This window comes from Larus michahellis, chromosome 15 (genome assembly GCF_964199755.1).
Source record: "Larus michahellis chromosome 15, bLarMic1.1, whole genome shotgun sequence".
NCBI classification, from domain to species: domain Eukaryota; kingdom Metazoa; phylum Chordata; class Aves; order Charadriiformes; family Laridae; genus Larus; species Larus michahellis.
The window spans coordinates 2,903,705-2,917,215 of NC_133910.1; the positions used below are offsets into that span (position 1 = coordinate 2,903,705).

At 56.9% G+C, this 13,511-nt stretch overlaps 1 protein-coding gene across 1 annotated transcript; it reads right to left on the minus strand.

Moving 5' to 3' along the window:
- Positions 1–10: 10 nt before the first annotated feature.
- Positions 11–10,049, minus strand: BSPRY (B-box and SPRY domain containing). Its single transcript, XM_074608574.1, has 6 exons — positions 9,948–10,049; positions 8,861–8,959; positions 8,060–8,290; positions 6,129–6,154; positions 4,753–4,877; positions 11–679 (listed from the first exon to the last, which is right to left on the minus strand). Exons 1-6 carry the CDS (start codon positions 9,996–9,998, stop codon positions 153–155), a joined length of 1,059 nt encoding a protein of 352 aa, XP_074464675.1. The 5' UTR covers positions 9,999–10,049; the 3' UTR covers positions 11–152.
- Between the last annotated feature and the right edge of the window lie 3,462 nt (positions 10,050–13,511).

Genomic DNA, 13,511 nt, shown 5'->3' on the forward strand with positions numbered 1-13,511 from the left:
AGAACAGACGTAGTTTGAAGGCAGGTCTTGTCTAAACACCACTGTACACAAGCCAGCAGCCCTGTCTGGGCTCCTTTCCCCCATGTATAGCGTATATACAGTCACTGCATATACAATTGTATGTTCACCCCGCAGCAAGTGCAATGCTTGGCTCACTGGACCAGCGAGATGCTCTGGTGCGCCACAGCAAAGACGGGATAGAGGGGCTCCGCGAAGGTCTCCCGGTGGGAGAAGAGGATGGTGCAGGAATCGGGGTCGTAGAAGAGCACCTCTCCTCCCGCAAAGTCAACCAGCACCCCGATCTCGGCCGGAGAGCGGATCAGCTCCACCGCCTGCGGCTGGCCGGCGTGCAGGAACCTGAACTCCTTGTCGTAGCGCGAGAAGACCCAGGAGGCGGCATTGAAGCCCAGGCGAACTTCGGTGCCAGAGCCCCTCCGCGGCAGGGAGCTGTAGCAAACCCCCAGCTTGTAGGCACAGCTCTTCTCCACGCTGACCTTCCACGCACAGACTCCCGAGTGGAAAGCCTCAGTAGCCAAAGCATTGGGCCAGTGGTCAAACCGCTCGGGGCAGTCCAAGTCCACCTTCGCTTTCTTGGGGCTGAATGTGAGGGTCTTCTTGTCTTCTGACAGGCTGAGGTGGGGGCTGATGGTTTTCTCATCAATGTGAATTTCCTGTGAGCCTGCAAGAGAAGCCACACAGTGAGCAGTGGCCGGTGGCCCCTGTCTGAACCGCTCAACAAGGTCACAGCCATCCGAGACACAGTCTGCTCCCCCGGGGTGGCACAGTGTCTGTGGCTCGAGCTCCCCACAGCCTCCCCTCTCAATCCAGGGCCAGAACAAGGCAGAAATTCCTCAAAGCCCAGATTTCACCTCTCCAGCCTTCCACTAGAAGTCCTGCAGAGTCAGAGAAGATCGTTTTACTCCGACCCTGGCCCAAATCCCCACAAAACACAACTCAGCAGGTTCAGTTCATTCCGCTTTTGGGAGAGACCCAAATCTGAGCCCCGTCCCTTCCCACCCCCACTGCGGGTGACTTCTGCTCCCCAGCAAGGACGGCAGGGCCATTGGCAGAAAACCTGCAAAGCCGGTAATACCGGAATGAGGAAGAACAGGAGAGGGCTGGGCAGGGGAAATCCCTTTCCTCCTGTAAAGCCCAAGTCGCTCATCAACCCACCCTGGGCCCTTTTGGAGCAGGTGGAGCTTTTTGGAGGTGGCACCAGGCACTGGAGATGAGCACGGCCATGACTCTGTTTGGTTTTGCCCTGAATTAAGGGGCTGCCCGGGTGCCACAGCACAAACCCAGCGAGCTGCAGCCCAGGGTGAGAGCTGGGCTGGCCAGAGGATGGTTGTGCTGAGGGTCTGCTCCACTTTGGATGGCTGACAGCACCCAGCACAGCGGGTGACAGACCCTCAGCAGGTCCACAGACCGGGTGTGAGTGCTGAACAACCACACAAGTGTTCCCCTCACTCTGTAAATTCACTAATAAAAGAGAAGCTGATGCCCAGCTGACTCCCCTGCTCACGGGGAGAGTGAGTTTCTACCCGCAGGTGCCCCTCCTTGCCCCTCCTTGCCCTGCCTTCCCCCACCCTCACATTTGAGTTCTTAAACCGCCACAGGAACAAGGCTGGGGCAGGTGAGTCATTTGCTCTCCCAGCCCTGCTGCCAGCAAGAGGCTTCTCACCATGTGGCTTCCACCATATCACGTATTTCCCAACCAGCCTCTGCTCGGCATCCAGCACATGGCAGGATGAGGCCCTTAGAGAATCAAACCATTATGGCTTAAGCCTGAACAGGGTCATCCCAGAGCCCGACCTGCTCCAGACACCTACATGGACCCAGGTCAGCATCCCTCCGACCAGCAGTCGAGGGGATTCCTAGTGCTGCACCCCCCCTGCTGCTCCTGGGCAGGAGACACAAACAGGCTGAATTATCAGTTTGTACAAGGTGGAAGCGCCGCGCACGCTCACACGTTAGGTGGAAGCTATTGCGGGCACGAGCGAGCAGAAAGAGGATCTGAAGACAACATCCCCTTCCATCTGAAGCAGACGACCGCATTCATCTGATGATTTATTTTACCGAGCAGCAGCCAAATGCTCTGCAGCGTGCCTGCCCGCCACGCTGTGCCCTCCGTAGGTCTCCGCGGCTGTATTTGCTCACGCTGCCTATTTGTAGGTTGACTTTCCAGGAAGCCAAACACTGCTATGAATTCATAGAAAACGGAGCAGTACGAGACTTTATCTTCTTCTGACAGAAGAAAGGCACTAAACCTCATGTTGTGCAACACACATCTAACCTAGGTACGGGGCTGCATTCTGCTGTTCATGTACAGGGATCATCTGCACGAGGAAATACCACCCCAATGACACCCGTGTAGCTTCGTTGGGGAATTATGGCTACAGGGGAGCATCTGAGGGAGGGGAAGGGCTGCCAGAGTAACAGCAGAGTAATTCAGATCAGCAAATTTTCCCGCACAGACAAGTGTTTCGTCATGATCAAATCTGCCCTCAGATACTCCCATATATTCTGATGAACAACTCCACCAGGAATTCATCTCACCCCAAAAATGTATTTTCTCTGTGTACAGTACCCATTGGAGTGGCCTTGCCACTTTAGAGAGAAGAGGGATGCTGCGTATGTTAACACAGTTAACATCTCTGTCGAGTACGTATGTGTTAACTGCAGCACATTTTACCACTTTTAAAAATCCAAGTTCCCATTTCCAAACTCGCACACCTGAAATTAAAATCCTTGTATCTAGATTTAGGCACCAAGGTGGAATCCAGGCCCGGCCTGGTCTCTGGGGCAGAAGGTCACCGTGGAGCAGCCCAAGGTCTCAGCCAGCTGGGACAGCTTCAGTCCGTGTCACCCCTGCAGAGGGTCCTCCATCAGGTCTCCCGCCAGCATCACCACTTACCTGCCCCTCAGCGGGACTAACACGAGTGGCCATGAACCAAGATCCCTCCCAGAAAGGTGCCAGGAGATTTACATCATCTCTTGGTTTCAGGAAGAAGCTGCCAACCCCAAACATAAGCGATACAGAAGCCTGGATGCCAAGTGCAGACATCAAAGGAATCCCGTTTATTTTTGAGAGTGAAATACACTCCCAGGCTCTTTTACCTGTTGGTTTCCAAGTTTTTTTTAGAGGCTACAGGGCTAGAATTTACTAGAATCCTTTTTTAGAGGCTAGGAATTTACTCTTCTCAAGCAAATAAACAAGACTGGCTTTGGGAGGAGGGACCACCAAGTGAAACATAACATTCCTGTGTCTTAATGGAAGTTAGGACCACTGCAGTTAATATTAAATCACTAAGGCTAGGTCCTGGGTGGACTATGGACTAGTGAGATAAGCGTGGATATGACAGGCATCCTCAGCATGCAATAACGGCACTCAAATGGAACCACAAAAACACCCCAAACCCACAAACCAGAGTCTAATAATAGCACCAACAGACCCACTACTAGGATCGAATGCCGGAGAGTCATTACATTGGACAAGGATGCTATTGGGAAAGGAATCCATAAGAAAACCACGCCACAACAAAGAGAATGAGGGAAAGGCTTCCCGTGTGACTTGACAGCTCTGAACGTCAGCTGAGAACCTGCTCAACTTTGCCAAGGTACAACTGCCGGAGTCTGCATGGCTGCCAGCATGCAAAGACTCAACACAGAGGGAAACGAATCACAAAGGGAGAGCAACACTAGAATTTGCAGTAGAAGAAGCAAATGACGGTGTTGTCCAGTGCGCACAGATTCTCAAGCTAATGCTGGAAAACACAAGAGGAATAAAATCCAGAAGCGCATCCCTTGGGGAGGGACCTGGAAACAGGGAAAAACTGAACTCGCTCATTAGCATCAAGAGTGAGATGAGCAAAAATCAAAGGTTAACCCAAGAGCTTTGGGACGGTGACCCCAGGTATTGTTCACGAGGTGGCACACAGGACAAACGTTTTCAAATTGTGAAGGATGTTGCCACCTTTGAGGAATAAAAAAATGCATTTGAAACGCTCTAATGATGGCCTGGAAGCAAGAGTAAAAGCAAACATTTCACAATCAGCTATTCAAGCGGATCACAGCCGGAAGAACAACATCTCTCCCTGCTCAACAGAGCTGGCACCAACCTGGCAAAACCATACCCACAGCACGTCACTGGCCTGACAAACGCCTCCGATGGAACCTCGCCGTACAGCAAGAGCTGAACCAGATCACAAACGTCTCCACAAACCACCAGCTCGTGCACAGCCACAATTTCAGCTTATGATCAGAAAGCTCCTGCGTTTACTCACTTCTCATTCCACACATCAGAGCATCTCACAGACGCCACGTGGGTGAGTTCACCAAAAAATCACCAGCAGGCCAAAGGTAAACGCAGTAAAGAGGAATTTCCGTGACAGATTCCTATGGCAGCATCTGTCAGGAAAGTGCCAGCGATGTGACCCAGGAAACTAAGTGAGGTTAATCAACAGAGCTGATGAAAGACACAGTCTTTTCAAACCTCTATTCTCCTCTTAGCCACAACCAGCTGCTTCAAGTCTCTGTCCCACTCCCAAACCTCCTACAGCTGCTGCTGCCCCCCGGCTGTGGGCTCTAAGCAAGTAGCAGGGGCTGGGACAGCAGAGGAGGGCAGGATGCCCGTGTCCTGGGCAGGACACAGCATCAGGATGTTTTCACCCAGCACCAGGATGTTTCTTGGGCACAACATGAACGAGCATGCAGGAATTCCCAGAGAGCATGGGACCTGAGCGAGACACCAACCTGTGACACAGCAGAGAACAGCAGAGGCCCACAGTCGATGCAGCAGCGGACTCTGAACGCAGGTCTGATTAAAGTTTAACTTCGAGGACTCCTGTGGCTCTAAGATTCCCTCTGCCACCTCTGTCCTAGCAAAGGAAAACAAGAGTTATTTCAAAAGACAATGACTTATTGACCAGTGCTGGGAAGCATTTAAGATGACTAGGAAGTAGGAAAGAAATATGAGCTGGGGCAGTTGCAAGAGAAACTTGTTGCAGCGAAACTGCACCAGGGGTTTCTGGACAAACTCCCCGCCCTCCTCCCAAGCGATACTTTCGGTTGGCTTAGATTACAGTCCCTTCTGAAATCCCAGCAGCCTGAGTCAACAGGCTTCTCGCTCAGCAAACACAGATTAAAGGCGTCTGAGAGCGGCTGTCGAGGTACAAGAGGAGCACAATGAACAGGGTGCAGTGAGAGAATCAGATTTCCCTCTTTATCGACAAACCCTGGGTGCCAGAGCAAAGGGCGATGCGAGAGCAGAGCAAGCCGGGACTTGGGGTTTCATACAGCACGGCAAGGAGACTAAGGGTCTGCTGGGTTCCTGTGGCCTGCAGTACACGTGAACTCATGGCTGTAAGAAAAGGCACTGGCACTGGCAGCGGGTGATGTGCAGCGGCCAATTTCTTACTCTCTACAGGCAGGGTCCAGGCAAAAATACTCCTGAAAAGTCCCCTGGGCAGCCGAGTCCAGCCAGCACCCCTGCAGCAGCCACGGAAACAAACGCCTGTCAAAACGCAGCCGCCAAGACACCTTCTCAAGGAAGGGCAGCCCAGCGTTACTGATCATGACCGACAGAAACGCTGACACCCGCACTTGGTTCTCCCCTCCCTGCAAGCCGGGAAGGAGGCAGCAAGTGCGGAGCTTGGGCTTGGCATGAGGGCTTGGGCACACTGCTCCTCCAGGTGATGCTGTGCCAGCAGACCCCCGCACAGCCCCCAGGCACAGAGCACACCAGCTTCCAAGGTGGACAATCCTACCTCCTGCCAACAGCCTGGGACAGGCTAGCTCCATCCCCCAGAGAGCCCTGTGGAGTTACTAAGGAGCTGGAGAAGGTCTCCCCCGAGCAAGGACCAGCACATCCCGCAATGCCTCCAGGGAGACATCACACATTTCTACGTGCCGGGATGCTCTGTCTTGAGCTGCAGCGCAGCACGTGAAACAGAGAGGAGACGCCATGTTGGCATCTCTGTGCTCTGTCCTTGTCCTCAACAAAAGCAGTGCGAGGGAGGAGAGAGGGGGTGTCACCTGCCGCCGGAGCAATAGCAAATGGGAGCCACAGGGGGTGCAGGCAAGCACGGAGCGGTGGCGAGGGAAAGGCCCAGGAGCAGCCAGGTACTAACCTCTCGAAGATCTCTTGTTCTGCACTCTGGGGACAAGGAGAAAAAGAGTCATCACAGCTGAAATCCCCACAGATGAAATCCCAAACACAGGCTGGGGCACAGCAAACCCGGCACCCAGGGAGCACTGTCCTCCTTCCCGAGCCAGAGAATCACAGAATGGTTTGGGTTGGAAGGGACCTTAAAGCCCACCCAGTGCCACCCCCTGCCCTGGGCAGGGACACCTCCCACCAGCCCAGGTTGCTCCAAGCCCCGTCCAACCTGGCCTTGAACCCCTCCAGGGATGGGGCAGCCACAGCTTCTCTGGGCAAACCACCCCTCACCCCAGCGCTGGCCCTGGGAAGCAGGGTGAGCATTCAACACCCATTTTCTTCAGCTGCAGCACCTTCCACTCCCTGCCTCAGAAAATGAGTGGGAATGGCTGGGGGCGATACATCTGCCACATCTAGCTAGGGGTAATGCCTGCTGCAGCAGTGGGACTGGGTGGCTGGGTGACAAATAGCTGGAAAAGGCCATGGGAGCATCCAGACCACCACCCTACTGCACGCATAAGTGGGGTGAGAGGAGAAGACCGCAAGTAGAGCTGGATCATCTGGCACAAGGGAAACGTGTGGGAGAGCTGAGGCAGGTGGACAGTCTCAGACCCACAAAAGAACCAGCTCTGACTCCATACCCTCTGACAGGCACCAGCCCGTCTGCATCTGGGAGCTCTCACCGCTGCACCCTGCCTTGCCCAGAGCATGAGAACCCCGGCCCTGAGGTCCCCCCTCTCCCCCAACCCACCGGGACACGCTGCAAGAACACCTTGTGCTGGCAGCAAACCACCCCCAAAGCTTTCAAGAGGGGGTGAAGCTGCAGAGGACTTAACCCAGGAGTCAGATAACCTCCTGATCAGTCCCACTTGATTCTGTACCCCCTGGCAATGGCGCGTTCTCAAGGTACAGCCCAATTAGCAAAGTGGAAGGAAAATACTTGACCCTTGCTCAGCTACGACCTGCAGGGTGCTCCTCGTGCCCTTCACTTTCCTCTGACATGACACCTATCTATTCCTGATAGACACAAATACCAACACCAACAATCCAAGGTGGGGAACGTACAATCCCTATTTTCCTTCCACTATGTGGCGAACGGAGAAGCTGGGGATCTCGCTGTTTCCTGACACTGGTATCTGATGGCCCTTGCTATCCAACCTCCGCTCTCCGTGGCGAGGCCGCAGCCCAGCCAGCTGAGACGCCAGTGCAGGACAGAAGCTGCGTTTCCCACCAAAGGAACAGCCATTCCATACATGGGATCAGTTACATTTCCCAAGCAGAGCTGCTGCCCCCCTCTTCACGAAGTTCATGTGGCAAGCAGAGGCTGAGAGCGAGGAAGCGGAGGTGCAACGCCCACCCGCTCCTGTCTACAATGGGAGGAATCACTTGGGTGAACAGAGACAATTCAATAGCCAGAAAAGGAACCGAGCTTTGCACAGTAAATATCCCAAATAGAGGTATGACAGACAACAGGGCAGACCTTCAAGAAGAACTGCAGGTGCTCCCAAGGGTCACGTTTTGACTAAAAGTAGACAGAACACTAGAAAACTGGTGGCCCAGTTGCCTGCTGTAAGAGCAGGTCTGTCCTGAGCTGGCAGCTTCAAGCCAAGAGGATGGAGACCTGAGCCTGGCTGGTCCTGAACCTCACTGCAAGCAAAAGCGGAATCGGGCAGAGGAGATGCCCAAGGAACCACCGAGAAACCACTGGGGCTTCTCAGGACCGGGTGAAGGAGGTTCCTTCAGCTAGTCCTGCAAACTTAGGTCCTGTCCAACTCTGCCTCCTTGCTGTCAGTGCAGCAAGCTGCTGGACACCATATTGAAGTCCTACCATACCCATGATAAAAAGTCTTGGTGACTTCTGAGGTGACTGACTTGTCCCCAGGTACAAGGAGCAATACTCACCACCAGGCCCTCGTCATCCAGGTTGGTGATCATGTCCACCAGGTAGGTTCGGAGGGCAGCCAGCTTCTGCAAAGCCTCAGTCCAGTGCACCTGCTGGGTGAGGATGCTCTGGTGTGCCCGCTCGTCCTCCGCGTGCACCTCTTCCAGCAACCGCTGCTCTTCATTTTTACAGGCGTTCCCCACGAAGATCAGCCTCTGGATCACCAGCTCCCGCGCCGCATTGGCTGTGTTCTGCCGGAGCAAGGAGAGAGGAGAATCATCAGCCTCGCTGCAACCCCAACACGGGCACCAACCGCTTCCGCCAGCTCTCTGTGGGCTCAGCCGTGAAGATTACTCTCAATGAAGCCCAAGCCACACTAATCACCATGATGCAAGCAGAGGTAAACGGGACAACCGGTCCCAAACCTGCCTCCTGGCCTAACCCTGGTACCGGAGTGACAACCTGCGAGGGAGCAGAGTCCCATCCCTCAGCAGATCTTCCCGTATTCGCTATTAGTGAGAAAGAGCCACCACAAGAACGGTGAAAGCGAAACACAAATAAAATCAAGAGCTGGTAAGACACTGGTCCTAGTGGGACGTTTGATGGCTGTACGCCAACGCCAAGAAGTTTATGGTTTGTGTACGTTTTTTAGGCAGCTGAAGCAGGAATCGCAAGTGCGCCCTGGCATCCACCTGCGCCAGCCGTGGGGTGGGAAGGGGACATGCCCTGCAGCCTGACCAGCTTCCCGGGAGCTCAGCAGCTCCGCCGGGAGCCCATGGGGCTGGCTCCGCTCCACGCCGGGGGACGGGGCAGGGACTCACCAGGACGGCCTGGTCCTTGGCAGGCAGCACTTGGTCCACGTGCCGGGTGATGGCCGCACTCTGCAGCTGGAGCCGCTCGCACCGGTCCACGATCTTGTTCTGGAATGCAGACGGGGCAATGGCGGCCCCCAGCCTCCCCTTGCTCAGGCAGCCCCCACCCAGCCCCACACCTGCCAGGGTCCTCGGGGAAGACACACTCCCCCCCAGGGGATCCCTCATATGGGCCCACACAGCCCCACGCCCTGCCAGGAGCCCCATAGAGAGCCTCCTTCCCCATGGAGAACCACTCACGTGGCCCTACACCCCACCAGGGGCCCCCCAGGATCCCCACAGCCTGCCAGGAGCCCCACAGAGAGCCCCACCTCCCCACGGGGGACCCCACACACAGCTCCACACCCTACCAGAAGCCCCACAGAAAGCCCCCATCCCCACGGGGGACCCCCTCATGTGGCCCCACGGCCTGCCAGGAGCCCCACAGCCTGCCCCCTTCCACACGGCAGCCCCCTTGCGTGGGCTCCACACCCCACCAGCAGCCCCACAGAGAACCCACCTCCCCACGGGGGACCCCTCACACAGTCCCACACCCCACCAGGGCCCCCACGCTCCGCCAGGAGCTCCACAGAGAGCCCCCATCCCCACGGGGGGCCCCTCATGTGGCCCCACAGCCCGCCCCCATCCCCACGGGGGAGCCCTTGTGTGGGCTCCATACCTCACTAGCAGCCCCACAGAGAACCCACCTCCCCACGGGGGACCCCTCACACAGTCCCACACCCCACCAGGGCCCCCACGCTCCGCCAGGAGCTCCACAGAGAGCCCCCATCCCCACGGGGGGCCCCTCATGTGGCCCCACAGCCCGCCCCCATCCCCACGGGGGAGCCCTTGTGTGGGCTCCATACCTCACTAGCAGCCCCACAGAGAACCCACCTCCCCACGGGGGACCCCTCACAGGGCAACGGGGGCCCCCACGCCCCACCGGAACACCCCGGACGAGCCCGGACCCAAGCGCGGCCCCTCTCCCCGCCGGGCCCCCATCGCGGGCAGCCCCGGACCCCCCTCGGCCTCCGGGCCGGACCCCGTCCCGGCTCACCCGCAGCTCGGCCGCCCGCTCGGCCAGCGGCCCCCCGCCCCGCTGGGCCATGCTGCGCCCCGGCACCTGCCGCGGGGGCGGCGGGGCCCCGCCCGGCCGCGCACCGACCGCCCCGCCCCGCCCCGCCCCGGGACAGGCGAGGGGACGGGCGGGACGCGACGGAGGGGACCGGCCGGGTGAGTGTGCGACGGGGCGGCCCCCATGGCGGGTGCCCGGGGCGGGGGCTGCCCCCGAGCCTCGCTGCCTCCGGCCCCACAGCCTTCCTACGGGGCTGCCCCGACTGTTGGGAGCCATATGAGCCCCACAGCCTTCCTATGGGGCTGCCCCGGCTATAGGGACCCGTATGGGCCCCACAGCCTTCCTATGGGGCTGCCCTCACTATAGGGACCCGTATGGGCCCCACAGCCTTCCTATGGGGCCACCCCGGCTATAGGGACCCGTATGGGCCCCACAGCCTTCCTACGGGGCTGCCCCGACTGTTGGGAGCCATATGAGCCCCACAGCCTTCCTATGGGGCTGCCCCGGCTATAGGGACCCGTATGGGCCCCACAGCCTTCCTATGGGGCTGCCCTCACTATAGGGACCCGTATGGGCCCCACAGCCTTCCTATGGGGCCACCCCGGCTATAGGGACCCGTATGGGCCCCACAGCCTTCCTATGGGGCCGCCCCGGCTATAGGGACCCGTATGGGCCCCACAGCCTTCCTATGGGGCCGCCCCGGCTATAGGGACCCGTATGGGCCCCACAGCCTTCCTATGGGGCCGCCCCGGCTATAGGGACCCGTATGGGCCCCACAGCCTTCCTATGGGGCTGCCCCGGCTATAGGGACCGGTATGGGCCCCACAGCCTTCCTATGGGGCTGCCCCAGCTATAGGGACCCGTGTGGGCCCCACAGCCTTCCTATGGGGCCGCCCCGGCTATAGGGACCCGTGTGGGCCCCACAGCCTTCCTATGGGGCTGCCCCGGCTATAGGGCCCTGGGCTGCACCCACAGTGCACCCGCCACATCCTGCTTGTGGGGCTCCCCCCATCTGCAGGGAACCGGGATGCACCCATTTACCACCCCCAGGGCCACCCTCGGCTATAGGGACTCGGGGCTGCCCCTGTCCCCTCTCCTAAGGGACATTTAACACCCCGTGAAAGTGGGGGGAGGGCTCTGCTGTGATTTCTGTGCTCGATGCTGTGGATATTGTTATTTCCTTATTCCACAGTATGGATTTCCCTGCAGTGCCTGATATTTTTAAAAATAATCTAGTCTATTAAAAAAAATGTTTGTGATTTCTGTTCAGCACTGCGTTTTGGGGGAAGGGAGGACGGGAGATCCTCCAGCCTGAAATTCAGGCTTTTGGAGGTGTAGCTTTGTACAGCTCAGTTGCTGCAGGATCCGTGTTTTATTAGAGAGCTTTGTGATGGGCCGGATTCATGATAAACACGTGGAGGGAAGCCTGGCAGATAGCGAAACTTCCGATGAACGTCCTGCCCGAGCAAGTGCTGCTCTTGTTCAGGATTCAGAAAAATCTACTCTTTTTTTTTTTGTTTCAGCGGGCAGGAGAACGCAGTCAGACGCAAGATACGCCTCCCGCTCTCTGGATTGAAAACTGGTTGAAAGACAGAGCTCAGAGGGCCGTGATTAGGGGCACAGAGTCTGGTTGGAGGTCAGTGAGGAGCGGTGTTCCCCAGGGGTCAGTACTGGGCCCCGTCCTGTTCCATATATTCATCAATGAGCTGGATGAGGGGACAGAGAGCACCCTCAGCAGGTTTGCTGATGACACAAAGCTGGGGGGGTGGCTGACACACCAGAAGGCCGTGTCGCCACACAGAGAGACCTGGCCAGGCTGGAGAGTTGGGCGAGAGGAACCTTATGGAATTCAACAAGGGCAAGTGCAGGGTGCTGCACCTGGGGAGGAATAACCCCCTGCACCAGGACAGGTTGGGGCTGACCTGCTGGAGAGCAGCTCTGTGGAAAGAGACCTGGGAGTCCTGGGGGACAACGGGATGACCATGAGCCAGTAATGGGACCTTGTGGACAAGAAGGCCAATGGCATCCTGGGGGGCATCAAGAAGAGCGCGGCCAGCAGGTGGAGGGAGGTCATCCTCCCCCTCTGCTCTGCCCTGGGGAGGCCACAGCTGAAGCACTGGGTCCAGTTCTGGGCTCCCCGGGTCAAGAAGGACAGGGAACTGCTGGAGAGGGGACAGCAAAGGGCTACCAAGGTGCTGAGGGGATGGAACACCTCTCTGATGAAGAAAGGCTGAGGGACTTGGGTCTCTTCAGTCTGGAAAAAAGACGACTGAGGGGGGATCTTATCAACGCTGATAAATACTGAAAGGGGGGGTGTCAGGAGGATGGGGCCAGGCTCTTTTCAGTGGTGTCCGGGGACAGGACAAGGGGTAACGGGCACAAACTTGAGCATGGGAAGTTCCATCTCAACATGAGGAGGAACTTCTTTGCTGTGAGGGTGGCAGAGCCCTGGCACAGGCTGCCCAGAGAGGTGGGGGAGTCTCCGTCTCTGGAGACATTCCAACCCCGCCTGGATGCGTTCCTGTGCCACCTGCTCTGGGTGACCCTGCTCTGGCCGGGGGTGGGACTGGGTGATCTCCAGAGGGCCCTGCCAACCCCGGCCGGTCTGGGATTCTCCTTGCAGCCGCCACCGGCAGCTCTCAGCCTTGGTCCAGCTCGGTTGGAGCTGATGTGCAGATGGGGACGGTCACACGTGCGCGTTAACCACATGACTGGGGGAACTGACTGTGGGCTGGCAAACAGAGTAATCAGCGTAATTAAAAAAAATCAGCATTTACATATTTGCTTTTTCCTAGAATCTTGTTTTGCAGGAGAAACAACTTCCTGAGTTCTCCCATTGTCAAAGAAAAATCAGGTTTGTTCTGAATGTACTGAAACAATCCGGACGCTCGGGCTGATTGAAAGAGGGAAATTGCTGAATTCTTCCTGCCCCTCAACTGCAGGGTTTATTGTTCTTCATGTCTTTCGAACCTGCATATTCACGGATAGAACAGGTGGAGATTAACTGGGTATTACTAATTGCTAATTACAAAGGCTGACAGGGTAAAATTAGAAAGGGAATGTTTTGTAGAAACCCAACCCTTCTTGTTTAGTGCTTCTAGTATTTGCATTTCAAGTTTTTGTGGGCAGAGCCCGAAGCGTGTTTTTTCTTTGCCGGAGCAAGCAGGTGGGTTTTTTTTTCTGGTTTTTATTAACAAAATACTACTGACCCAGAAGACGGGAACACTGGCGTACACCTAGCGCAGACTAAATCCAATTAGTATGTCTTGAGCTAAGAAGAAGCCAATTACTGTAGGTGGGAATTCACTGTCATTGAAACTGGTTTCTGCCCGGTCTGTGACCCAGGAGGAGAAGGGGAGAGACGCTGCCTTGGCCCCAGCCCGGCTCCGCCGGAGCCTCCTCCACCCGGTCGGGTGCTGGTAGTGACAGGACGAGGGGCAATGGTTTAAACTGGAGCAGGGCAGGGTTAGATTAGCCATGAGGAAGAAGTTCTTTACACTGAGGGTGGTGAGACACTGGCCCAGGTTGCCCAGAGAGGGGGTGGAG

Coding starts and splice junctions, on each gene's coding strand:
- BSPRY (XM_074608574.1), bottom strand. CDS start 9,998: ATGGCCCAGCGGGGCGGGGGGCCGCTGGCCGAGCGGGCGGCCGAGCTG. Junction 8,960..9,947: donor AGCGGGCGGCCGAGCTGCGG/GTGAGCCGGGAC, acceptor TCTGCATTCCAG/AACAAGATCGTGGACCGGTG. Junction 6,155..8,059: donor TGGATGACGAGGGCCTGGTG/GTGAGTATTGCT, acceptor CCTTGTCCCCAG/AGTGCAGAACAAGAGATCTT.